The sequence below is a fragment of the Rhinolophus sinicus genome, chromosome 14, assembly GCF_057876585.1.
Source record: "Rhinolophus sinicus isolate RSI-liver-muscle chromosome 14, RSI-T2T, whole genome shotgun sequence".
Lineage (NCBI taxonomy): Eukaryota > Metazoa > Chordata > Mammalia > Chiroptera > Rhinolophidae > Rhinolophus > Rhinolophus sinicus.
In genome coordinates, this window is record NC_142514.1 from 127,102,990 (window position 1) to 127,130,315 (window position 27,326).

Below are 27,326 nucleotides of genomic sequence, written 5' to 3' on the forward strand. Positions count from 1 at the left end.
TCTCTTGTTGGCAGTATATACATGGGTCTTGTATTTTTTTTTATCCCTTCACCACTTTGTCTTTTGATTGGAGAATTTTGTCCATTTAATGTAATTATTGGTATGTACTTCTTGCCATAGTGTCAATTGTTTGCTGCCTGCTTTGTAGTTCCTCTCTGTTCCTTTCTTGTTCTCCTGCTCTTTTCTATTATGGTTTGATGACTTTATTTAGTGGTATGCTTAGATTTCTTATCATTTGTGTATCTACTACAGGTTTTAGCTTTGTTATTACCATGAAGCTTCCATGACAATTTACACATACGAAAGTCTATTTTAAGTTGAAAACAACTTAAATTTGAATGCGTTTACTCTCCCACCCCCCGACAGGTTTTATTTTTTGATGTCACATTTTACCACTTTATGTCTTGTGTATCCTTTAATTATTGTCGTTATTTTTACTACTTTTGTCTTTTAACCTGCATTCATTGTAGCTTTGTAAGTGATTAATTTACTACCTTTACTACATATTTGCCTTTGCCAATGTGATTTATACTTTCACATATTTTCTTGTTACCACTTAGCCCCTTTTCTTTTCAGCTTAAAGAACTCCCTTTACTATTTCTTCTAAGGCTAGTTGGGTGGTGAACTTCTTTAGTTTTTGCTTGTCTGGAACACTATTTCTCCTTCAATTCTGAATGCTAACCTTGCTAGGTAGAGAGTATCTTGGTTGGAAGGGTTTTTTGTTTTACTGTTTTTGTTTTTCCCTTCCTAGAATTTTGAATATATTGTGCTACTACCTTCTGGACTACAAAGTTTCTGCTGAAAAATCTGCCAATGGTCTTAAGGGGGTTCCCTTGTATGTAACAAGTTGTTTCTGTCTTGCTGATTTTAAGATTCTCTCCTTGTCTTTAATTGGGGGATGGGGGCAGCTTCAAAAACTGGGGCACCAGACAAGTGTAAGGGCTGCTTTCTAAGAGATACTAGTACTCTGCAACACAGCACAGGAGGAGCACAAAGACAGTTGTCAGCCCTCCGACATGTCTGATAGTACTTATAGGTAACCCTCAGATGTATGTTTAATTAGAAACCTTCCCCTCAGGCTGTAAATATGATGATAAGCTTATCGGCCTCTCTCACTGGAAGACTGAGCTCCTGGGTCTATTGTCCCTTGTGCAGTGATGGTGGTGGCTGTTTAAGAACTTTTAATCTGTGGGTTACAGTCCTATGGGAACTGCAAGCATAAGCCTCACTGACTACCAGAGCCAGGCAAGGTAGAGGTGTCCCCTAGTGGCAGCTGCAAAAATTGGGGTACCAGACAAGGGTATAACCTTCTTTCTGGGAGATAGATCAAGCCAGTGTGAGGCAGAAGGAAAGCACAAAGATTGCTTCCACTGGCCTCCAGTCCTTGAGAGCAACTCTCTAGCCTTCAAGAAGTGTGTCAGACCAGAAACTCGCATCTCAGGCCAAAGCTCTTGGACAAGCAAACAGGCTTTCTCAGAAAGATTGGAGGGGGGGGGGGGGGTGATGGTAGGCCAAGAACTGTGGCTCTGATTGTTACAGTCCTGTGGGACCCAGGAACACAAACCCCTGTGGACTCCAGAGCCAAACCATCAAGGGGTGTTCCCCTGGGCAGCAGCTGTAAAATCCAGGGCACCAGATGCAGATTAAAGCTCCCTTCTAGGAGATACTGGTGCTCAGCAGAAGGAGAGCATGAAAATGGCATCTGCCGTTAGAAGAAAAAAAAGATGGCACCTGCCAGCTTCAGCAAGGCAAAGGGAGAGGTGAAAATGGTACCTACCAGCCTCTGTCCCAGAGAGTATCCCAGCAGGTTCCACCCTCTCTGGGGTGTTTAAGATTAGCAAATGAATCTCTCTCACAGAAAATCTGGATGCTTTTCAAAGGGCTTCTTCTGTGCTGGGGCTTGTGGTGAGTGAGTCCGCACGAGTTGTTCATTTGCTACAGTCCTTTGGATCTTGTGGATGTGAGCCCCATTGGTTTTCAAAGCCAAGTGTTTTGAGGGCTCATCTCTCAGGTGCAGGTCATTCTTAATAGTTGGTGCTTGATTTAGGGTATGAACTCTTTGCTTCTCAAAGAGAAGCTCCTGGTTTGTGAGTTGTGAGTTCCCTCCTGATTGTGGGTCATTACACGGGGGCTGGGGTTTATGGTGAGATTGGCTCTCAGCCTCTCCTACCCGCTTCAATGTAGCGTTTTTCTTATTCCACCACCCCTCCACCCCATGTGGAGCTGCTTGACTAGTTTTCAGAGTAAAGTGTTCCACATGTCGCTATAGATTCAATGTGTCCGTGGGAAGAGTTGAGTTCAGGATCTCCCTAAGTCACAATCTTGAACCTGCCTCTCCCCTGGCTTCAGAATATAGTCTTACTATTCAGTTAACAGTGCTAAATATATTTTTTAAAATAGATTGCAGTCTTTTTGGAAGACAGTTTGGCTGTTACTTACATTTAAAATATGTTTATCCTTTGACTCTGAAATCCCAGATACTGATTATAAAGCTATTAAAACATTCAAGTAAAATATAGGGACATCTGTGTGGCAGCACTTTTCATAATACTAGTAAGTGAGGGAAAAACAAAACAAATCTAATTTTAAAAATTAGAGCAAAGAAAAGTATTACACATGTGAGCCATAAAATGGAACACTATGAAGCAGATGAGAAGAGTTAAAACTGTATACAGCTGACTCTTGAACAATGTGGGGAGTTCAAGACACCACTCCCCACACACTCAAAAATCCGTGTGTAACTTTGACTCCGCAAAACTTAATTACCTTTAGTATCTGCAGGGGACGGTTCCAGGAACCCCCTGCAGGTACCAAAATCCACAATGCTCAAGTTCCTTCTACAAAATGGCATAGATCGACACATACAGTTGGCTCTCCTCATTTGCGAACTCCCAATCATGGATTGAAAACAGTAATTTACCTTCTACTTATCTGATGGCAATAGTTTAACGCCAACTTCAGATATGCTAGTTTGGGTCACAGTGAGGTATGTCATGGCTTTTAGTGGAACACCTGTTGCTTCCTTACCTGTAGAACTGCCTCCCTGGTAAACCAAGGGGATCGATGAATGCTCTCTCCAGGAGCATCAATTGGTCATTCATGATTCTCACTGCAATGGGACTTTGAGAACAAAAAAACAGATCATTATAACGCTTACCATGGAACCATATCTTAAAATAACATTAAAGAAGGGTAAGTCTGATGCTGCCAGTTTGCAGACCATAATTTGAGTAGTAGTGATTTAGAGTTGAATGCTTATGAGTGTATAGAGTTCACTCTAGCAACTGGATTGCTTTTAAAACAGTAGGGAGCTTTACATTTGAAACTTACTTATTAAGATCAACTTCTGTAAGTCTTCTATGAAAATCTAAGGCAGCCTCGGAGAAGTTTTTCACAGCAGAAAACAAGGAATCTTTTTTAAAAATAGAAAAGTAGGAGGGAAATGAGTAAGCACAAGTGCTTCATATTTCAGAGGTTCACTTTCCTGCCCTCCCCATTCCAGGTTGATATGACTGAATACGTATTGAAACCATTTTGCTCCTGAGCCTTCTTGCAGAACCATGGAAATTGTTAGAAAATATTGTAACAAAGAAGTAATGTAGAAAATAGAAAATGGCTAAATTGGTTCTAAAGGAAATAACTTTCAAGAGTCTGGGACATAAATAATTCATACTGTTAGTGAGTACAGTAAGTCCTCAACACCTTCAACAGGTTCTGCGACTTTAAGCGAAACCGTGTATAATGAAACCAGTTTTACCATAGGCTAATTTATAGAAACCAGAGTTATGTTCCTAAGGCACCTTATCTATGTTGTAATGAAACTACATTAAATGAAACAACATTTTTGGAGGACCTACTGTAGTACATTCAGTGTAAGTACATTCAATATTAGAAACGAGGTCTTTTTAGTGCTAGATATTCTTTAAACTTTAATTTTTGTTGCTATTGTTCTAAACCACGTACCAATGAAATAACCTAATAACATATCATGGGCGTTAAGGACAAAGAGTGCTGAAGGAATTTTAAACTTCAAATGAAGCATAAAAATCAAGACAGATAAGCACTGAAATGCGTCCCTGGGATTTTGTGACACCGGTGAATGAAACTTAGGTAAGAGTGACTTCAGTGAAGTAGTAGGAACATAAGACAGTGCAGTGGTTTGGGTACTGGGAGGTAAAGAACTGGAGACGGAGTGTAGATTCTCCATCCATCCATTCATCATTCTTTCATTCTTTCATTCAAACATTTTTTTTTCAGTGACTGTTTTTACCTGGCATAAAATTGTGAAGGAAGTAGGGCACCTCAGGTAGAAGAAATATTTTTAAGAAAACATATATCCTTTCACTGTAACTGCGTGGCTTCTCTCGCAATTGGACCCTGACTTATATAAGTTGATAAAAGGTAATTCACCAAAAGGAAACTGGGGTATTTAGGAGAGATCTGTATGCTGGATAGCCCCCGAACTATGACTATCCACCTTGTTGTAGGCCCTGTTATCTTCCAGTTTCATCTCTCTTCATTTTTCCCATAATTGCAGAGATTCTCCCATCACATTGATGTAAACACAATTGTCTAAATTATCTTTGCCTTATTTTATTTCCAGATCATACTGCCGTGTTTCCCCCAAAATAAGACCTACCTGGACAATCAGCTTTAATGCGTCTTTTGGAGCAAAAATTAATATAAGATCCGGTCTTATTTTAATATAAGACCAGGTCTTATACAATATAATATAATATAATATAGTATAGTATAGTATAGTATAGTATAGTATAGTATAGTATAGTTTAGTATAGTATAGTATAGTATAGTATAATATAATATAATATAATATAATATAATATAATATAATATAATATAATATAATATAATACCGGGTCTTATATTAATTTTTGCTCCAAAAGACGCATTAGAGCTGATTGTCAGGGAAACACTGTACCTGCTGCTCATCATAACTTTCTGAAGATTACTAGTTCTTATGTAATTATATTCCAAAACGATTACTGGCCTCTGTGCTCCAATAGTATTCTCTGTGTATCCCTGTAATAACTTGTCCCGTGCATTCTGTCTTCTTCCCCACATGAGACATTAAGCTCTTTGAGGACAATGAAAGTGCTAAACACTCTTATACCTCCCAGGAAATAACACAGTGGTTGGTATAAAGTAGACAGTACTCAATAATTTTGGTATGTACTAAGAATATATACTCTCAGAATAATAAAGACAATGGTTACAATAAAACAGTAATAACAGGTAACATTTATGAGCAGTAAGTATTAGTCACCATTGTTTCCATGTGTCAACAAACTGAATCTCTACAGCAATCTTGGAAACATGTTACAGTCTTTCTACCATTTCACTCATAAGGAAACTAACACATAGATGGGTTAAGTAACTTTCCCAAGGTCACACAGTGACTAAATATTAAAGCCAGGATTTGAATCAGGAAACTGCTTCTAGACCCAATGTTCAATGCTACCACACTACACTGTATATCCTCCCTGTTTTGTAGAAGATACATGGTATAGAACAGCAACCACAAAATGGCCAGATATACAAGGACAGATGCTAAAAGCTATGTAAAAAATCCCCCATGTAGACAAACACTAAAAGATATATGCAGTAATAATAATTCTAATATATACATATATATATATACACACACATATATACATATATATACACACACACATATATGTAGTGAAATTGGTAGTTTTCTCTTTTCAAATTTTGTGTAATATTGCATTTTTCTAGTATTGTTCTTACAACACAGTAAAAGTATTTTTAAAGGCAGCAACAGGGAAAACCTACCTTTTGTAGCACTATCTTAGCAAAATGGATTCATCCTACAAATATCAAATTAAATCACATTCTTTAATAGATGTCAAAGTTTTTTTTCTAGAAGTCAGAACTAATAAGTGTGGCAGGGATACATGATACATTCTAAGATGAAATAGTATGCATAGGTGATAGGAAAGATTATAAAACACCTACTCAGTCATTTCTTACCAAATGATACTCCATGGTCTCTCAACTGTTGGTCATGTTTCTTGGATAAATTGGAGATACTTGTTGCATAGTTTTTCAAAGCTTTTGCATAGTCTTGAATATTGAAAGGAATGATTGGAGAGTCTGCAAGATCATAAACTAGTGCTCCTCGTAGTTGAGCCACGGAAAGCTGTTTTTTAAATGTGGGGTCATAAAAATTCTCTACCAATTCAAAGGTCTCGTAAATTGTGTGGTATAGCGGGTAGCTGCTGTACTTATCTGTTTTCTGAAAAAAAAAGGTGTGGGATAGAAACCAAGTACAGATGAATATTAAATACGCAAATTACAATGTTTTATATAATCATAAAAATGGTTACAGAAAAAATTCAACCATAAGGCACCTTGAGTTTTATCACAATGAAGCAAAAAATTAACTAAAATACTGTGTTTCCCCAAAAATAAGACCTAGCCGGACAATCAGCTCTAATGAATTTTTGGAGCAAAAATTAAGACCTGGTCTTATTTTACTACATATAAGACCCAGTCTTTATAATATATTATAATATAATATAATATAATATAATATAATATAATATAATATAATATAATACAATATAATATAACATAACATAATATAATACCAGGTCTTAAATTGATTTTTGCTCTAAAAGATGCAGTAGAGCTGACTGTCCGGCTAGGTCTTATTTTTAGGAAAACACGGTACTACCAACCAGTGTTCAGTGATCTAAAATTTTACCATTATTCATTTTATAATTCATGTAATCTTCATTCAAAATACTGTTTATTGAGAATTTTCCTTATTGTATTTATGATCATTAAAATGAAGGCGTTCACATTCCAATTGCACATCAGCACAGTTTAAAATTGTCTATCAATTGATTGGGAATGAAAGGTCCTAGGAAGCTAGTAAGCATCTATATAGCTGAAGGATTATGTATGTAAAAACTTTCCCTGCCTCCCCAAACAGTGCATAACCTAATGTCATTTACTCATAACCTGTATTACGCAATTCAGTGCTACGATTATAAAAACATAAATGATCACATGGTGGTATTCTATATAAGTATTTTTTTACTTCTCAAGTAAAAACTAAAGCTAGGAAAGGCAGACCTACTTTTACATTGCTATAAGGCTATCATTCTTACGTTTAGTATCACTAAGAGGAATCCTGTATCAGCCTCGCCTTCTGTCTAGCATTCTGCTTTTAATCTGCATTGTCTTAGAAGCTACGTAACTTTGTTCAGAGTGATAATAGAGTATAAAAGTGAATAGGCCTTGAAAGTGGTGAATCTTTTATGTATTAAACGTAATGAATATTAGTATACAGACTTATGCATTTACTTCACATTATTTTGGAGATGCTTTCGCTTGTTTGTTATTAGTTGTATTCTGGATAGTCAAATTTGCAAGGGCTGTGTATTTGATACAAGCAAGATGCTTGTATATTGCCCTTATGATTTGAAAATTATTCAAATCTGTACAAATCTTAGTTCAATTTGGTTTATGACATAATTGATAACATAGGCAAGCCAACATGGTGTACATTGGCATTTGCAGGCACTTGCGTATCACCAATGTGTTTGAGTGTCAATTGTGTAAACCAGTCAGTACAGAACAGAAAACAGAATCGAGTTAAAAATGAAGAGAAACTTGTTTGATTCCCTACCCAAGAGCTCTGGACTCAGACGACAGGCAGTAGTGGGAATGTGAAGAGGGGCTAGTACAATAAGGAATCTTAGCTTAGCATTCCCTGTAACCAAAATACCTTCTCTATCTGCACATTTTCCTCAGGAAAAGTACATCAGAGCCTACAAAAAAACTAGGCGAATAGGATTTTCAAACAAAACCTGACTCAGGAAAAGGATGAGAACTACTTGGTGCTGACAAGCAGCTAAGTCCCTGTCGTTACTCTGGCAGCTACCACTTCATTGAATAACCCTGGCAGTGAAAATTCACTAAGTACCCCAAATTACTAATGGTCCATCTACTGAAGGACATGCAGTCTGTCTCTGCTCCTGAAATTCTTCACAGCCCTGTGCCAAACAACTATATGACAGAATTCTTACCAAAAAGAATGTGGCTGAGGTACTGTGTATCCAAAATAATAAAATGGCTTACCCTGTTTTTAGTGTAACGGGCTCTGCCTGAAGCAATTCCAAGTCTCTGAAAATAAGCTTCAAAATCACTTCCAGATCCCAGTTTGTTGATTCTAGGTACAGAATATAACGAGAGAGGAGAGAGAGAGAGAGAGAGAGAGAGAGAGAGAGAGAGACCATTAAAGAAATGCATAAATAAATATTAATAATGTGAAGTTAAATAGATGGGACAATGAATCCTGTACCAAGAATAGCAAGGAATTTCATGGCACATTTATAGGAGTTAGGAAAAGGTATACCACCCTCAAGACACTGGAGGAAATTGGTGATAAACCTATATCTGCATTTACTACAACCAGACTGGCAGTGCCACCAAAGTCGGCAGCCTAGTGACTATGTTCTCTTCTATATTTTCTGCATTTATGGTATTTGTTTAGAGGAGAAACAACAAATAAGATATGGTCCCTGCCCACAGAGAATTATAGTCTAGTAAGAAAATGGCCATGAAAAAGTCTGTATTTAAGATCATGAAGAATCTAAATGTGCCTTATTTTATTTCTAAAATAAATCTAATTACAAAATATTTTTTGCATGTAATCAAGAAACTACTATATACATATGAGGTCAGACAATTAAGTTCATGAATTCGTCCTACAAAAAGTGCTACACACCTCATTGCTGAATATCATTACGGTCACCTTCCAAGTACTCACTCCCTTTGGGAAGCTATGCACTGATGCCAGCACCTAGTCCACCCTTCAAAGCAATTTTGGAACTCTTTTTCTGAAATGGCCATCAGAGCTGTCATCGTATTACCCTTGATGTCCTGAATGTCATCAAAATGTCTTCCTTTATTTTCAGGTAAAGAAAGAAGTCATTGGGGGCCAGATCAGGTGAGTAGGGAGGGTGTTCCAATACAGTTATTTATTTACTGGCTAAAACTCCCTCACAGACAGTGCCATGTGAGCTGGTGCATTGTCGTGATGCAAGAGCCATGAGCTGTTGGCGAAAAGTTCAGGTCATTTTTGTCTAACTTTCTCATGCAGCCTTTTCTGCACTTCCAAATATAATAGTAAACTTGGTTCACTGTTTGTCCAGTTGGTACAAATTCATAATGAATAATCCCTCTGATAGCAAAAGAGGATAGCAACATCATTGCAACAAGTTCTTGAACTTAATTGTCAGACCTCACACATACATATATATTATAAATATAGACTAACGTAATGACATGAAAAAAATCATAATATAATGGTGAGTCAGTAAAGTAGAAAATAAAATTACATATGCATGAGGAATAGAATGATGTACTTCTAAGCTATTAGATGTGTTTTTGAGACTGAGACAGTGGATGCTTTTTAAATCTTTTTTTTTCTTTTTTTTAATAAGCATGTGAAACTTTTATAATGGAAACACATTTCAAATTTCACAGACATATTTGGAATATGGAATGAAGCCATAAACTGCTACCATCATCTGCTGGTTTTAGAAACAGTATTGCAGTAGAAAGCAAATATAAAATAAATTCAGGAAAGCTACTGTTGTGTGAATGAGAAGAAGAAAAAAATAAGTTAATACTTACATAAAATACAAATTGATTACAGGTAAATACACAATTTAGTGCCATCAATAATGCCCATTAATAAATTTAGAAGCAAATAATCCATCATTTATTTTTTACTTCATCATTATCATTTGAAGTTATATCAACTATTAATGCATTTAATACATATCACAATGCAATTTTTTTGCAAGAATGCAAAATAATGCTTTATAATGTGGCAAAATAATTCTGACTAAAATTTTGTAAAACTAGATCTATCTGCTCTATTACAGGTTAGAAGACTTGGCTGTTCTGCCACATCAAAGGCTGCACGAAGCGATCCTTTAGTATTATCTTTCCTACTCCAATTCTTTATGAGGTATCTAGGAATTGCATGTCTGGCTAACCAAGGGGCAAAGGGAAATTCATCATTTATCCTATGGTAGAAAATATACAATTAATTTACCTAGGAAAATTTTTATTTTCCGATGAAGGGTCCTTTTCCAACCAGCTTTCATAAAGAGATTTACTCTCAAAACCATCATCAGGGCTGGAGATCTGAAAAAATAAATCAAATATTGAGAATTAGAGGCAGAAGCAACTAAATTCATGCCAACATAAAACCACGTGATAGTTAACATCCACTTCTAACTCTACGTAATGTACATTTGTGTAGCATATATTCTTATTGCAAAATATGCTTTCGCAAATGGGAAGAAAAATATTCAGCTCAAATTCTTGTTCATTTATGACGCCTGTCTCTTGGTAATTTTGCCATAAACCTAGGATAAAATTTCCTGCTTATTTTGGTAAACTTTTTAAATAGAGGTTCAGATTTTTAATAAATGTCATCACTTTAATGTTTGGCAGCTTAGATTTCTTTTAGTGGGAAGTATTTGGGGGGAAAAACAGATATAATATTTATTTTAGTAAATTGCTTTTGTCCAGGGAGACCTACAAAGAGGCCTCAGAGCAGCAGATCTAGCTAATGAAGCTGAGCTTGAAATTGTCCATATAAATCCTGATTTTGTGAGGTGGGTGGGGCGAGGTTATTTTAGAAAATCTGATTATATTTAAACAAAGTTGGAATTTGATGGGTTTAAAAAAATTCTACTTAACCTCAGATTTCTACTTGTGAATTTTAAGAGCTTCTGGGTATACAGCAACATTTTTTATTACCCTCGTGAAAAGTATACTTACGAGCTTATACTTTGCTTTTCTTTCTCCACTCTAAGAAAAGCAGGACCATGTGGTAGAAAACTTGTGGACTGTGGAATCTAACCATGTCTATTTCAGATCCATATTATCACACACAGTGGCTGAAGTTTGTTCATTTATAGCTCTGCTTTGTTCGAAAATGGACCCATGGCAGGCCCTATGTATGCAGATCAGAAAGCATTATAACCGTTGGTGTACTTCCTCTCATCTTTAAACCCTAGTTTTCCCACCTGTGGAAATGGAGGGAACGTACCATACCCATCTTATCCTAAACAGCATCTCCTCTGATATCTTTTCTGGCCTTTATGCAGAGTTGGTTATTGCCTCAGCGTCACATAGGAGGTCCTCAGCTTAACAACAGCCATGACACCCCCAGACACCCCCTTCCCTGCCAACGTGTTGGCAGCTGCAGGAGCGTTCTGCTCATTTCCAGCCAACTGACTGGGTTCTACTACCCTACTGGGCTCCTGCCAATTTATAATACTGTGTTTCCCTGAAAATAAGACCCGGTCTTATATTAATTTTTGCTCCATTAGGGCGTATTTTCAGGGCATGTCTTATTTTTTTCATGTACAACAATCTACATTTATTCAAATACAGTCATGTCATCTTCTTCTAGAACATCGTCATAATGTACTAAATGCATCTGTCTGGCTGACGATCTTAACTGAGGCTTATTTTCGGAGTAGGTCTTATTTTCAGGGAAACACGGTAGCTGAGACCCAGCTCCAATGCCTACATCTTGTTTGGATTGAATTCCCTGCAAAATCCTCTTCATTTTCTGGAATCATGCCATCTTGGTCTAGCAATAACCAGACCTGTGTCTTCTTGGCCTACACACCCGAGAGCAGACTTTTCTGTCTCAGGTATATGCATTGTCATAAAAGCTGTCCCTCCTCCATTATATCAATACCGTGTCCATTTCTTACTTCTGTCAGGCAGCTGCCCTTCTCTCTAAACTCAGCCCTCTCCACCACCTTCTCCCTACCCTCATGTCACCAGCATAATTTGTGCCAACACACCTTAGAGGTTGATAAAATTGTAGTAATCAGTTTCCAGGAGAATAAAAAAGTCCCTTTTCTACTGGGTTTTGGTATGGCCATAAACGAACGTGTGCCTTCGTACAGAGGCAGAGTCCTAAACTCCCTGACTGGCTCTGAAATTCTTATTAGCCCTGACCTCACAGGCAGGAGCCAGCTCTGTAGGACCATACAAAGCACAAATGCTTATTCTGAGATGGGTTCTTCCAATACGGTTTTATTTACTGCCTGCTTTTAGATGTTTTTATGGGACCTTACAATGAGCAGATCAAAGACATAACCTACCTAATATAGGGAGAGAGTTGCCATGGGCATAATGAGGACTCTCATTTGGGAGAACTAGTTTTCTGAAGACCCTAACGGTAAAAGGGAAAGGCAAGAGTAAGGGGGACTGAGAAATAGCATCTACAGAAAAGTGATACCTACTTCACACTGTCATCTAAGTGATATTACATGACAGAAACATTTCTATAATTAAATTTTATAGCAGGGAACTACTTAAACAAAGTACACAGATAGTAAATAAAGAGATTATATGATTTTGAGAGACTCAGAGGGCATTAGAGTTTGCAGAGTACTCTTTGTATCAATAACTAATATTTATAATATGACCGGTAAGTAAGCACGTGGAATTATTTCCATTTTGCTTTTAGACTCGCTACAGCTTAACCTATTCACTACACTGGTAGAGTGATCTTTCTAATGAACAAATATGATAATGTACAACTCTGTTAAAAATTCGTTAATTTCATTGTCACCAGATTTCTGAACTCCTGGGCCTATTTGTTATGCCCCATTTCTTACCATCTTTCCACCAACACTTTGTGCTTAGGTCATACTGATCTACCTCCAGGTCAGCAAATATGTTCTTTCATACCTCCCCTTCTTTTGAGGAATTTCGTCCTGTGCTTAGAATGCCTTCTCCTTTACTTTCATATCCCTCCATTTTTCAGCCCATGCATTCATTATTCTTTAAACATGCTCTGGAGCTTTCCAACTTCCCCAGCTAACCCAGGATTTTAGGTGCTCTATTACCTCGTTGTTCTCCATTGTATATAGTATCTGATATTCCAGTGAGCGATAACTCTTCATTTATAGGTCTGTATCCTCTCTAGATAACAAAGTATTTGGATTCAGAGACCTTGTTATTTTATCATTGTTGCTGCTGGAATTCATTTTATAGGGCCTGATACCTAGCAACCACTCAATAAATATCTGTTGATTGAATAAGTAAGTAGCCAAGGCAATCTTGAAGCCAAGGGTTTTCCATTCCAGCTCAGTGTTCTTTCTGTTGTATCAAAATGCCTCTGCTAGATGAAATTATACACCCTGTACATTACAACAATGTATACAATAAGAATGTTAATCACAACTATTAGAACACAGAAACTAGCAATACTATCTCCACTGCAATGTCACATAAATAAATAGTGTATTAGAGATTTTGTTCTGACTTGTTATTTATACAAATCAGCTATGTTGGTCATCAGTTTAAAAATAAGTGCCACTAATTAAGAAAACACGTTTTATTCACTTATCCATTTATCAGAAAACCTTACGACAGATCTATTTACATACCTCTTTTGTCAGTTTATACACCAATTGGTAAAGAAGGGGTGTACAGTCAACTCTGAGAGTATAATTTCCTGGAAAATAAAACACAGAGTATTTTCATACTTCAAATGGAATTCCAATCTATGTTGAATTCTAACTTTATTTTCTGACTATAAATAAGACATAATAGACTTCAAATTGAAGCCATTATTCCCAGGGAATTAAAAATAGGGTGGAAATAGTTCTTCAGGAGCAAGAGTAGCTGCAGTACACATGCTACAGAAGGACTGGCTGCGAAGCCAGCAGCTCTCATAGTAATCACAATGGTCATTCTTAAGGCAGTGTCTCAGGGGAGTTTGGCAAAGGAAATGCCCTGTTTCCCCGAAAATAAGAGCTAGCCAGACAATCAGCTCTAATGCGTCTTTTGGAGCAAAAATTAATATAAGACCCGGTATTGTATTACCCAGTATTATACTATATTATATTATGTTATACCTGGTATTATATTATATTATATTATATTATATTATATTATATTATATTATATTATATTACATTTATATTATATTGTATTATATTATACCTGGTATTATATTATATTATATTATATTATATTATATTATATTATATTATATTATACCTGGTATTATATTATATTGTATTACATTAAAGACCCGGTCTTATATTACAGTAAAATAAGACCGGGACTTATATTAATTTTTGCTCCAAAAGACCCATTAAAGCTGATTGTCCGGCTAGTTCTTATTTTCGGGAAACGCGGTGGTAAGGCTACAGCATTCATTCCTTATTCATTCATTCAGTGACATAGTATATAACAAAACATTAGACTAAAGCATGTCAGTAGCTAGTAAGTATGTTCTGACATTTATCTAGACATAATCATAATACAGTGAAAGCCTAGAGACACAAATGTCATGTGTCAGGTTCAAAAGGAAGTATGCAAATTGTGCTTACTTCAGATTTGTTCCAATACAGAAAGTATTTCTGTAAAATTTCTGTAAGTATTCTGTAAAATATTTCTTATGAAATAGTTTAGCCAAATTCTTTTAATGTCTACACAGGAAGAATGTGGTTAATACTAGAGATTTAAAGAGTAATTCAAAATAAGCCAATGGTAAATATACTAATGAAATTAGGATCAATAACTTAGTTATGAATCATAATGATTTTTCTCTGTGGTAAGATGGAAAATGAAACTTTTGAGGTATCTCATAGGAAAGGAGTAATCTTAGGTAGTTTACAAGTTGGAATTTACAGACTTAAAAGATGGTACTGTTTCATATCAATCTGAAATAAAATTTACCTTCTATCGATGAATCTGAGTTGATGTAAGCAATACTTCTCTCCTGAAGTGATTTTGCATTCTCCTATAGTTGAAGCAAAATTGTGACTTAATTAACAGTATTTACAATTGTGAGACTGTAAATAAAATAAGCAAATTAATTTAGCATAAAAGGGGTCCACAAATACCTTTATAAATCAAATACCTGTCTTTGACAATAATTTCTGAGAAAATGCTGATAACTGGTTGGTTGACAACAACTTTAATGCAATTAAAACAAGAAAAATCTTATGATCCTGTAGCTACTGTTGATAGCAATAGCAGGGAGTCCCAGAGAAAGAGTATTTTCAAAGTGTTGGTTCCTTGAATTCCTCACCCAGAATGTGGAGGAGCAAGGCTCCCAGATCCTGGGCCCCACCCCAGATCTACTGAATAAGAATTGCTGAAAGTAAGGCCTGGAAATCTGTATCCCCAGCAAAAGATGTTTCTGGCAATCCTTGCATACAGTGAAGTTTGAGATACACTGATGCCCAAATAAATGTATCCTTTTAAAAGTGAAAAACTGTAAAATTTCCATTTATCTATTTTTTCTTTAAAGAGAAGATATGACGAAGAAAAAGAACAAAACAAAAGGACAGAAAAAAATAAAGCTAAAGAGGGAAGGACATTAAGACAAACACTAGACTGACTTTGACTCTCTCTCTTTGTCTCTCTCTCTCTCTCTCTCTCTCTCTCTCTCTCTCTCTCTCACACACACACACACACACACACACACACACACACGAGTAGGGAAAGACTAATGCCACACAAAAGTGGGAATGTGCTGAGCCTCAGCTCGTTACTTCTCTTTCTAGCTTGCTATCTTGTAAGAACATGTTATAATTTACAAACAAACAAACAAAAACACTTAACGCTATGAGAGGCTGTGGCACAAATGAGGACTGCTGTTTCTCTGCACTTGCCCACACAGGCCTCTGCTACAGATAAACATACAATCAGAGTTTCCATGATAACAGATATAATTAGAAATAAGGACCAGTCCTTAACTATATTTAAAGCAAGTATTCTATTGAATATGATGAAGAATCTGGTAGAAAATTAGAAACAGTGTTGAAATTATCTTTTAATCCACATGTATTTAAATTAATGCAAAGCATATTATTTTATCTTAGATTTCTTTTATCTTTAAACTGCTAGTAACATTTAAAAAAAAAAAACCAGAGATATGTATTTACATGTGCATCTATTCACAAGAAAATCATATATTTCTAAAAGTAAATGACCTTAATGAATGAAATTTGATTCATCTAAATAGTCTACTTCCAAAATGCACATTCATAATTTTAATGTAATAAAGATTTGCAATGTAAATGAAATTAAAGGATAAGTGATAGACAAGTAACTGTGTGTATGATTTTCACCCCCATTTGATTTGATTCATATTATTTTAAAGTAAGAGCAAATGAGTCAGGAGGAAAGTATTTTAAGAGCTAGAGACAATGTCAAGAAATGCATGGCAGTAACCACAAGATGACCACGGGGTTTTGAAAATTAATTTGGGGAACGTACAAAGGGATAGTGGATGGGGGGAGGGGGGTTCACACAGTGTGAGGGATATAAATGATAAACGTCTAAGTTTTTCGTGAACCTGAAACTAATAAAAAAGAAAAAAAAGAAAAAAAGAAAAATGGAAAAAAATAATTAAATTAAATTAAATTAAATTAAATTAAATTAAAGAAAAAGAAATGCATGGCATGCTTTGAAACACCTTTATAAAATCTGGACTTATAAAAGATCAGTGGAGGATGGTGGAGGAAGAATAGGTGGTTTTGACAGTGCACCTGCCTTTATAACAATATATGAGCTTACCTTGTACATTTAAGAACTTAGAGTTATTCGACAGAGAAGCTAATGGAAAAAGATGAAAACAAGTGGCCTAGGAGAGACACTTAAGGATAAAGCATTAAGAGACAATCACAAATGAAAATCAATCATATCTGAATAAAAAATAAATCTTTGAAATTGTAAAGTAAGGCAATTTATCGAAGTAATTCTATTTACAAAAAATTATCATCATACTCAACAATCAGGCACTTTTGTGAATGGTAAAATATACCTATGTTTACAGTTTTATATGGAATCTGTAAACATGAAATTATAATCAGTCAAGTCATCTTAATAGAAAATCTTTTGCTTTCTTAGAAGAATTCCAAGGAAACTTCAAAAACTTGAAAATTAACTCCAGGGATCTCTATGCGTTTTTAGCTAAGTCAATTCACTTGTCAGAAACAGCTTGCTACTTTTGACTATTTTCTGCACTTACAGATTTTACTTACTTTTCACAAAACAAATACAAATAGAAACTAAAATATTTTGACAAGAATAAATTTGTTTGTAGCCCAGTAAGTAAGAGGTTATTCTGTTTTGCCAAACTGATGTGAAAGTAAAAACAAACTAATTCTTAAATTCTTGAGTTTCCAAATTAAAACCATATTAGGTAGTAGAATCTATTTGTGATCATTCTGAGATACATATATGTGTTCCTTGTTATCCAAGAAAATAAGAGCTTTCTTTGTTATTTACCTCAGCCCATTCTGTGGAACCCAGAAGTCCAAATTCTTCTGCATCCCAGCTGGCAAAAATGATAGTTCTTCTAGGTCTCCAGCCTGTAATTATTGTTAACATAAATAGTTAGGTATACCTGCCTAAATATAAACGAAAATTGAGTGAGTCACTTTTTGTCAGCACTTACCAAAGAAACATTATTTACCTCTACTCATCAGTTTTCCAAAACTCTGAACAATTTCTTGTAAAACAGCAGCCCCAGTGGTTGGGTCAATACCGCCAAACACCCAGGAATCCCGATGACCTCCCAGAATAACATACCTGTCTGGAAAAGAATGTGTTCAACAGAGCTACAACTTTGAATGCATTATAAATAGTTGCAATTTATGGTTTTTTTTAATGAAACTTCCTCTTCCTTAGTTTCCTCTATAGGGAAAAAACAAATCAACGTTATAAGAAAGGCTCTTCTTTTAGAGTGGTACCATTTTTTTCTTTTTTCAAATTTAGTTGTTTCATGTAAGCCAGAAAAAGAATCAATTGTTGACTAAAATTTATCTTCTCTTATTCTTTTAATCTGTGTAAAAACAAAGTGTTTTTACAAATTCTCTGACTCACCAGGTTCCACAGATCCTCTGATAGTTCCGATTACATTGTAAATCCTTGTAATTTTGTTGGTGTTATGAACATGCATTTTAACCTTCCTAGAATTCAAAGGGAATGAGTTACTTCACCTAGAGCATTATGTCTAATAGCATTCTTCCAACTTTTAATTATGAAAAAAACTCAAAAGTATAGAAAACTCTAATAATTCAATGAATTCCCATATATCCACCATCTAAATTCAATAATTGTCAGTATTGTTCAGCCATTTGCAAGTGAGTTGCAGATATCATGACATTTTACTCCTAGTATTAAGCACGTACCTTAAAGTAAAATTTTAAAAGCTAAATGTCAATATTTTATATTACTCCTTCCTTACAGCTATATTGTTGATATTTAAAATTCAAAGTATCCTATTATTTAATATGTCTTGCATAGTGATTCTAAAATTTTAAATATACTCTACTTAATTACAATAATAAGGAAGACAACCCTTTATATGTGTATTTAAGGACAAATAAGCCTATTGTTTAATGTGTCTTTGTGTTTGTTAATTTCTGCTATTCAGTGACTTCAAGATTATTGTAGTGTTATCAGTTAAAGGGTTGGCTGACTGCTGCCTGTAAGAAGCATGATTAAACTCTACTATTAAATGGGAATTTGGGAAGCGCCTGCTAAGATGTACAAGACAACCGCATAATGAAAGTCCCAGGCCATCACTATTGATTCTGATTTGGGCCGGCCTTTTAAATATTCATTAATGAATTGTAATCCACCAAATTATAATTCAAGGGAAAATACAATCAATCTCAGACAGAAAAGAAAAATGCCATTCACATTACATGAATCCAAAATGACATGGGAAAATGTTGAGCTTCTTTTTCACAAGGGAACAAAATAAGTCATTATCTATTGGCAGGAACTGAGAGTGAGTGGGGGTGGGGGTGGTGGGAGTTGGGGTCATCCCAGCAATTTCTAATCTATGGCTTGTTTTTTAGTTGAAGAACTAACAATCTGTCAAAATCTGTGTATTGTTAAGTGTAGATTCTGTTTTTTCCCTCCAAAAGTATATTGTGCTTCTGAACGCATATTTAATTCACGTGCAATATTCAACTAAAAGTGCCTTTGGGAAAAAAGATAATCAATGTTTTTTTTTGTTTTTGTTTTTTTTTTCATTTTAAGACATTAAGTAAAGGATTTACTTTTGTTGCTGATGAAAATAGCAAAAAAAGTAGAAACATCATATAGCATATTTTCTAAAAATATGAGACTAAGATCTACTGGTAAGAAACCCAAATTCATTGATATTATGTCATCAAATGAAGAAAATTAAAGAATGTAACAATGAGGAATGAGAAAAAATATATTAATCTTTAACTTTTTAGTTAAAAAATTATTTTAATGAAAATCATCGTAGGTTATCTGCTCAGATTCTCCAAGAAGCTCATCCACATCTTTCTTGAATCCATGTATCTTTTTAGTTTTTATCATTGACTCCAGAAATGCCTAAATATCTGCTTGTCTGTCCTATTATGACTTCAAACTCATCATGTTCCAAATAAATGGAACTCTAGTATGTAGGCTCCATAAGGCAGGTATTTTTGCTTGTTTTGTTCACTGCTGAATCCTCAGGACCCAGAATATTGCCTGGAATATAGTAGATGCTCAGTAAATATTTGTGAAATGAATGAATATACTCCTGTAAGGAAAAACTGAGAAAGACCCTAGCTCATCCATCAGAGTTCTTTCTTTCTACTTTCCTTCCTGCCTGCCTGTCACACTGTCTTTAACTAAACGATTTTACAACTCGGTGGAGACAAGTTAACTTGTAGAAACATGACAGTAATGCAAATAATTCATGTCCACTAAAATGAACAATCTATCTAGTGAATGTTTACATTGACTTCCCTCCCGCAATGTAGAAGAAATCAGTTTTTCTGCTATAAGTATACTCATTTCACCATTCCTAATGAGCTGATTTTTTGTATCAACTTTGAATTCTCCTTTGGTCCAGTTTTAACTCCTTTCAGGTTCCCTTATTAATTAATTAAATGCAATTTTGGACACATGTTCATTTTATATTTCTATGAGAATTATATCACTTGGGGAATCCCACTGAGACGTACAATGGTTTCACCTCGCAGACGAGGTATGGGCTACTTAAACCCAGCTATGTCTTCTTTAGTCGCTCAGAGGTAAAATCCCAAGTAGCAATACAATTTTAACTTCGCTGACTCTCTGTTTCCCTAACTTCATTTTTTGCTACTGATTTTGAGTTTTGTTTGTTTCTAGTTTGCTCATGGAAGATAAGTTATTCCCCATTGATGGCAGCAATGGTTAGGAATTTGATTTCATGTTTTGTCACTTGGTAATCTCTGTAAATGGATTAATAGATTATCAAGATCTTTTTTGGGGTGAGACATGACAGAAAATGTGGGGCTTTTTTGTTTTCTGGGTTTTTGTTTTTTTAGCAATTTTTCTTGATTTGTGTATTTGTCCATTTTGAGCTCAACTCAATTAATAGTTTTGTGTCCATGGTGAAGGAGAATAATAGCTTTTTGGTATCTTGATGTGAGAATTTTTATGTTTTTAATTTTTCTCTTGAACTGTGACTGAAATTGTAAAACTAAGCAATATGTTTTCTGTTTTCTCTGCGTCTGTCTGTTTCTGTTTGCAAATCCTAAAGGCCCTTGTCTTTCATTGTGTATGTTTTTCTGGAGGGTATTAATAAGTTAGATAATAAAATCTCTAATGTTAAAGGAACTCTGTTCTGATTGAGTTATAGAGATAAATAAGCACTTATATAAAAAAAATTATAAAATTCCTATGAAATAAGAAAACTGAACTTATACTTTAAAAGTTCTGAAATTTAAAAAAAATTACAGAAACTGAAAAACAATCTAAGAATGCAAGTTCACATTGTTAAGGTAAGTTGTCAGTAAACAAAACTGATACAATAATTTTGGTCTAATAAAAACAGCTCTATCTTCTCTGATTTATCAGTGTTACTTCCCTTTCTCTCTATATTTCAGACAAATGAAACTACTCGAAGTACTGATCATGCCAGGCTCTTTCACAACTCTGTTCAAGCTGATGTCTCTACTTGGCACTTCTGGCCTGCACTGATCCAGTGGAAAACTTAACTTTTTCTGTAAAATTAAGATCGATGAACATATACTCTGTGATCACTCCTCTTCTACAACAGTACTATCATGTGTTACTAACAGTTAAAATGATAAGTGTATTGAGCCCTACAATAGTTATGCACTTGACCATTTTAACTTACTTGATTCACCCACACAGTAAGTGATCAATCAATACTGCCTCCTTTCTCTCATCTCTTTTACTCCTTTCCTTTAAGTTAGCCTAGTGTTTCACATGTGTAACATTTTGAAAGTTATATGAATACTGTTTTGAAACTTTAAGTGCAAAGGGAAGTTAAAAGTTAAACCTATAACTCAAGTGCAGTAATTTTTGAGACTTTACAAATGTGATATCACTATTGGGAGAAATTTGATACATCATTCTTTAAGTATTTCTTAAGTGACATTAAATGATCAATTATTGGGAGGGGCTCTAGAAGAGGGTAAACGGGTGATGGAAATTAATATATGGTGATGGAAAGAGAACTGACTCTGAGTGGTGAACACACAATGTGATATATAGATGATGTAATACAGAATTGTATACCTGAAATCTATGTAACTTTACTAACAATTGTCACCCCAATAAACGTTAATTTAAAAAAAAAGATCAATTATTCACTATGAAAAATGAGAAAACGAAGATAAGCAAAATATACCTGGCAGAACAGTTATCTTGACATTGTTTCCACTAAACATATAAAACTTTTCCAGGCTATTAAAGTAATGTAAAATTACCTGAAAGAATCGTGCCCTGTGAAGCCAGGCCCAATATTGTAATCCACATTAAGATCTCCCTTCCAGCTGTCATCTGGTGGAGCAGTTCCTCCCATATGGCTGTCAAGAGAAAATGAAAATGACATGAAAAGCCTGAGCATAATTTCCCAGAAAAAATCATGAATTATGACAATGAGATATTTCACTCATACATTTAACAAATATTTACTGAGCATTTACTAAGTGCCAGGTACTGTCAAAACTCCCTTCACTCATGGAGCCTACATTCTAGTGATAGAACCATACTGAAATGCATAAGCAAAATATTTCATGTGTTATGGTAGTAATAAGAGCAGGAGAAGAAAACAAAACAGTGAGAGGAAAAGGGAAATTTCAGACTCCTTACTCTTGAATTTAATTATTTATGTAGGGATGCATTAGGTACAAGAAATCCTGAAAATGTGAAATACATGACTATGTTCAGAAGAAATAATTTTCTAGAGAAGCTGCTCATAACATAGTATGCACTTAAAGCAATTATTAAATTGTATTCATACAGACATTTTAAAAAAATACTAGTTAGGAGATTTGAAAAAGGAACATCAGTTACAGAATGCATACAATAATAGCAAACATTGATTGTTTACCATTTTCTAGATGCTTTACATGCATGATGTGATATATTTTTTATAATAACCCTATCAGGGAGAAACTTTCTGTCGTCATTTTAAAGATAAGGAAACTGAATCAGATAAAGATTGAGTAACTAGTTCAAGTCCACACATGTAGTAAATGATGGGCATTATCACATTTTAAAAATGCAGGTCAAGTGAACCAAATGAACATCTAAGAAAATCCAGCTACTTGAAAAACATCTCCAATCAGTATTTTTATCTTTGGACATAGTTTCACTTTTCAGACTTTCATTTGTAGCAAAGAGAGTAATGTTTTCTTAGTAAACCGACTGCTCTTACGGAAAAAAGAGGAGGTGTGTTCTGTTATTCCTACTTCAGGAATACAAGCTATTCTTGTAATCTAATTTTTAGCAAAATTAGATTACATTGGTTTGAGAAGAGAAAATGGACACATTAGTGCAAAATATCTTAATTTCATATCTAGAAAGAAAACTGTACCGTAATAATATTTCTGCATCATTATATCCAATGGGATGTACAGGGATTTTGGGCATTCCCACTCCTTCTTCAACATTAAGTCTAAAGGTGTACTCTGCAAAAATCAATTGCATAAAATGAAAACAACTGAAGAATCTGAGCAAGGGGTACAAAGAAATTTCTTTTATTACTCTTTCAGATTTGCTATATGTTTAACATTATATCAAACTATAAAGTTCCCCAAAAGTTGTTTCTTTTACCTATATGGTCTATTTAATTCAAAAGTAAGAAGTTAAACCATTTACATTTTAATTTAAAATCAATTATAGGTATTATAGATTCCCAAACTTGTTCTGACATTTCACATAATTCTTTTTTTATTATCATAAAAGGATCGTTCTGCTAAAAGAAGATGAACTTTAAAATTGAGTTAAAAACACTGAGTGAATAGAAGACTTGGTTTTCTCCATGACAGAATGGAATTTATGCTTTTGCTTTTTCAGAAACATGTCTGAACTCAGCTTTGAGCTCTCTAAGTGTCTAAGAACCCTGTGTCTGCATTTTTCTATAATTAGTTTCTCAGTCAGCTGAGAGTATATTCTTCTCATCTGTCTTCTTACGAAGACTTTGTACTGTGCCATCTTAACCGGAACTCCACATAATTCTGTGAAATTTTACAAGATTATTTTATTTCCTCAAAGATATCTTGAATCCTTAGAGAAGCTTTAGTTAACCTGATTTCTGGAAAATGTGTCCCATAATCTAAAACTAAAAATAACTAAAAAAATTAAAGGGAATTTATGAGCTCTTGGGATTAAGAGAGAAAGATCTTATTCAAACAATATTCTTTTTAAAGAAAGATTGAAAAATATTGTCAGGCTTAAAAACCTCATAAGAACTTTGGCTTTCAGCCAAAATAGAACTGGCTAGCAATAAAACATCTATCTTAGAAAAAAGGAAGGTTTCAAACACATTATATATCAGATTCCACCTTAAGAAACTAGAAAATGAAAACAAGTGAGGAAAAATAAACAAGAGAAAGGACATAACAAAGATTGGAGCTGACTGACATCTAAAAATAGGAAACAGAAACATGATAGATTATCAATGAAATCCAAAGGTGTTCCTTCGAGAAGATCAATAAAACTGATAAATCTTTGGCAAAACAGATCAGAAAAAAAAAGACAAATTGCTAATATCAGGAATAAAGAAGAAAATATCACTCTAGTACCTGCAAACAACAAAAATAAGAGAATACTATGAACGACTCTATGCCCATAAGTTTAATAACTTAGATGAAATGAACAAAATCCTTGAAAGACACAAACTACCAGAGCTCACTCAATAATAAATATATAACCCAAACAGCCATACATCTATGAAAGAAATTGAATTTGTAGTTAAAAGCATTCTTACAAACAAAACTTCGGGCTTGGATGGATTTTCTGGGGAATTTTACCAAGCATAGTTAGACAAACTCAAACTCATTCTTATAAACTCGTGCATAAAAAAAATGAAGGAGATAGTCCCCAACTCATTCCAGGAGGCCAGCATTACCCTGATACCAAAATGAGACAGATATTACAAGAAAATAAATCTCTAGGCCAATATCCCTTATGACTAAAGACAGAGATACTGTAATAAAAATGTTAGCATAAATCCAACAATAAGCCAACAATATGTAAAAGGATAATGCATTGTAACCAAGTAGAGTTTCTCCCAGGATGGAAAGTTTGGTTTAACATTCAAAAATCAATCAGTATAACTTAATAAATAATAATAATTTTTGATCATTTCAATAGATGCAGTAAAAGCATTTGACAAAACCCAATATGTATTCCTATTAGATGCATGTGCTAAGATAAAAACTCCTTTCACGTTAATATAGAAGTGAGCTTCCTCAATTTGACAAAAATAATCTATAAAAAACATACAGATAACATCACATTAAACCGAGAAAGACTTCTCCTCGGGGCAGGAACAAGGCAAGGATATCTGCTCTAATAACTTTTTTCAACAATGTACTAGAAATGTCTTGAGTTCCTAACAATGGTAATGGTCATCCAAAATATTATATTGCACACAGTTTTAATGCTAGTCTGTAGGTGCTTCCTTTCATGCCTTCTATAAGGGCAAGCGATATTTTTGCAGAAATGGGTGGACAGGCTCATCCAATACCTTTGGCTGGATAGCCTGGAGTCAGCGGGTCACCAGCACCATTCAAATTTAACACATTCCCTCTCTGGGCTGCAGTTCCAGGAAGGTTCCATCCTTTAGGATATGGCTGTACCTCAGGGGCAAAGTAGTCAGCTGGATCTGAGTACAAGATGATTCCTATGGCTCCTGCTGACATGGCATTTTTAACCTGCAGAGGCAAGATGCAATCCATGTTGTAGAAATGGAAAGTGACTGACTTATTCACTTAAGCGAAAACAAATTTTATAATGTAGGGAAATTTAGACACTGCTTTCTATCATGCTGTAACTCATTTAGTTCTCTTTGCCTTGAAATCAGTTTCTCTCTTGGTAGACCTAACAACACTCATTTATTCTACACAACTCCAAACAAGTTATTGCCTCTTCTGGGAGACATTCCTACTGTCCCTAAAACTACAAAATTTATGTCTCCCTTTTTTGTAATTCTATATTGCATATATTTCTATTTTAGGATAGGTCAAAGTATTTTAAAATAGTTTTTATATAGCTTTCTCCCCTATTAGACTTGTGAACTGGGACCATATCTTAATCACTCTTAAATATCTACCCTCCAAAATCTGGTATATCATAGAGTAAGCACTCTACAATATTTGTGGAACTAAACTTAATTTAAAATTCTATGCATAATAGTCATAGCATGTGAAAAACTGCCCGCAGTTCTTTTGTACACATTTTTGTAATAATGCAAACTGACCACAAATCAGAAAATCTACCCTATAAGATACTGAATTCTTCATTACAGAAGCAACAAAAGATAAATAACCATCAGTCTTGATCCACTAAAACATATTCCAATATTCAGAAAGCACTCTCACATAAGATTAGCAAGAGTACAATCTGTCACAATGTTTTTGAAGGGTAATTTGATGATGCCTATCAAAATATACATTATGATTCAGCCGTTCAATTTCTGGGAATCTATACCATAAAAAATTTTCACAAATGTTCAAGTACATATTGACAAAGATGTTCACAATGGAATTATTTTAACAGTAACACATTTAAGACACACCAAACACCCGTCAACAGAGGAATGGTTAAATCAATTGCATACCAATTCTGTAAAATACTATGCAGCCATCTAAAATAATGAGGTATTTACTTAATAAAGTGATGGAAATTACTAAGTACCAGTCACTACCTGAAGTGCTTTCAAATATAGTCATTTAAAACTAAGGGATTCTAAGAGAGGATTCTAAGAGATTACTGTTATTAACATTTCTATTTTAGATGTGAGGAAACACTAGTTCAGAGAAGTTAAGCAACTTGCTCACAGTAAATGATCTAGAGGATAGGAAGCCCAGACTAGACTGGTACGAATCTAGAGTCCTATAATTACCTAGTTACTGCTGAGTGAAAAAACCAGCTATACAATACATAACGCCCGATGCCCTCTTTGTAAGATAATATTTATGTAAAATGAGTATAGAGACAGATACAGAATTAGGTCTGAAAAGAGCTGTTAAGCTTAATTATGTCTGGGTGATGAAGTTGGCTCATGCAGGAGAGCTTTGAATTTTTTAGTTTATATAAATTTCCTTCAATTAAATAAAAAAGAAAATATTTCCTTGGCAATGAAATTGTTAAAAATAATTTCCCTTTCTAGATATGTGAAGGAACATAAAAACAGGATTTTCTGTGCAACCATGGAAATAGCACGATATAGGCATCGTGAAAGCAATTTTGGAAACTGTGATGCAAGCTGATCATTTCCATTTGCAGGATATATATGTATATCTTCTTCCTTCTAGAAAAACAAATAACACAATACTTTATTTCCTCTGAAGATTTTCCCATATCTTGCAATAACAATCTTTCCAGTACAGTTGATGCCCATTTCTCTTTCTAGTTTGAAAAAATCTTCAGTACGAGCATAGTTTACATATACAAGATCTCCCTGTAGGGGAACAAAAAAGAAAAACAACACATAATACTGCCATAATTAAAGAGAAAACCAAAGGATAAGTTTGCTCCACAACATGCATCATCAAAAGTTATCTTTCCTAGCTTGGGCTTAATAAATAGATCTAAGCTAATTTTGTAAAAGTAGTTAGAAAATATTTCAATGTGCTGAAAAGTTTTTAAAAATGACAACATGTAAAACATTTTAAACTGTGTGTTCTATTTTGAAGAAATTATCAGTGTATACTGTCACAGGAAATAGAATAAATAAAAGTCATTTTAAATCCCAACTATGTTTAATTTCCAAC

At 34.6% G+C, this 27,326-nt stretch overlaps 1 protein-coding gene across 2 annotated transcripts in view; it reads right to left on the bottom strand.

Moving 5' to 3' along the window:
- The window catches only part of NAALAD2 (N-acetylated alpha-linked acidic dipeptidase 2), a 48,985-nt gene that overhangs the window by 7,474 nt on the left and 14,185 nt on the right, over window positions 1-27,326 (bottom strand). Inside the window, exons 5-19 of one of the 2 annotated variants that reach the window (XM_088791519.1) lie at window positions 26,888-27,013; window positions 25,079-25,265; window positions 22,922-23,015; window positions 21,810-21,908; window positions 17,944-18,029; window positions 17,534-17,653; window positions 17,347-17,429; window positions 16,827-16,904; window positions 14,785-14,848; window positions 13,485-13,552; window positions 10,115-10,206; window positions 8,128-8,218; window positions 6,010-6,274; window positions 3,331-3,412; window positions 3,028-3,120 (exon numbers count right to left, since the gene is read on the bottom strand). In XM_088791519.1, coding sequence (XP_088647645.1) covers window positions 3,028-3,120; window positions 3,331-3,412; window positions 6,010-6,274; window positions 8,128-8,218; window positions 10,115-10,206; window positions 13,485-13,552; window positions 14,785-14,848; window positions 16,827-16,904; window positions 17,347-17,429; window positions 17,534-17,653; window positions 17,944-18,029; window positions 21,810-21,908; window positions 22,922-23,015; window positions 25,079-25,265; window positions 26,888-27,013 — 1,628 coding nt within the window. The remainder of the gene's footprint in view (window positions 1-3,027; window positions 3,121-3,330; window positions 3,413-6,009; window positions 6,275-8,127; window positions 8,219-10,114; window positions 10,207-13,484; window positions 13,553-14,784; window positions 14,849-16,826; window positions 16,905-17,346; window positions 17,430-17,533; window positions 17,654-17,943; window positions 18,030-21,809; window positions 21,909-22,921; window positions 23,016-25,078; window positions 25,266-26,887; window positions 27,014-27,326) is intronic. The other variant, XM_074335619.2, reaches the window with a different exon arrangement.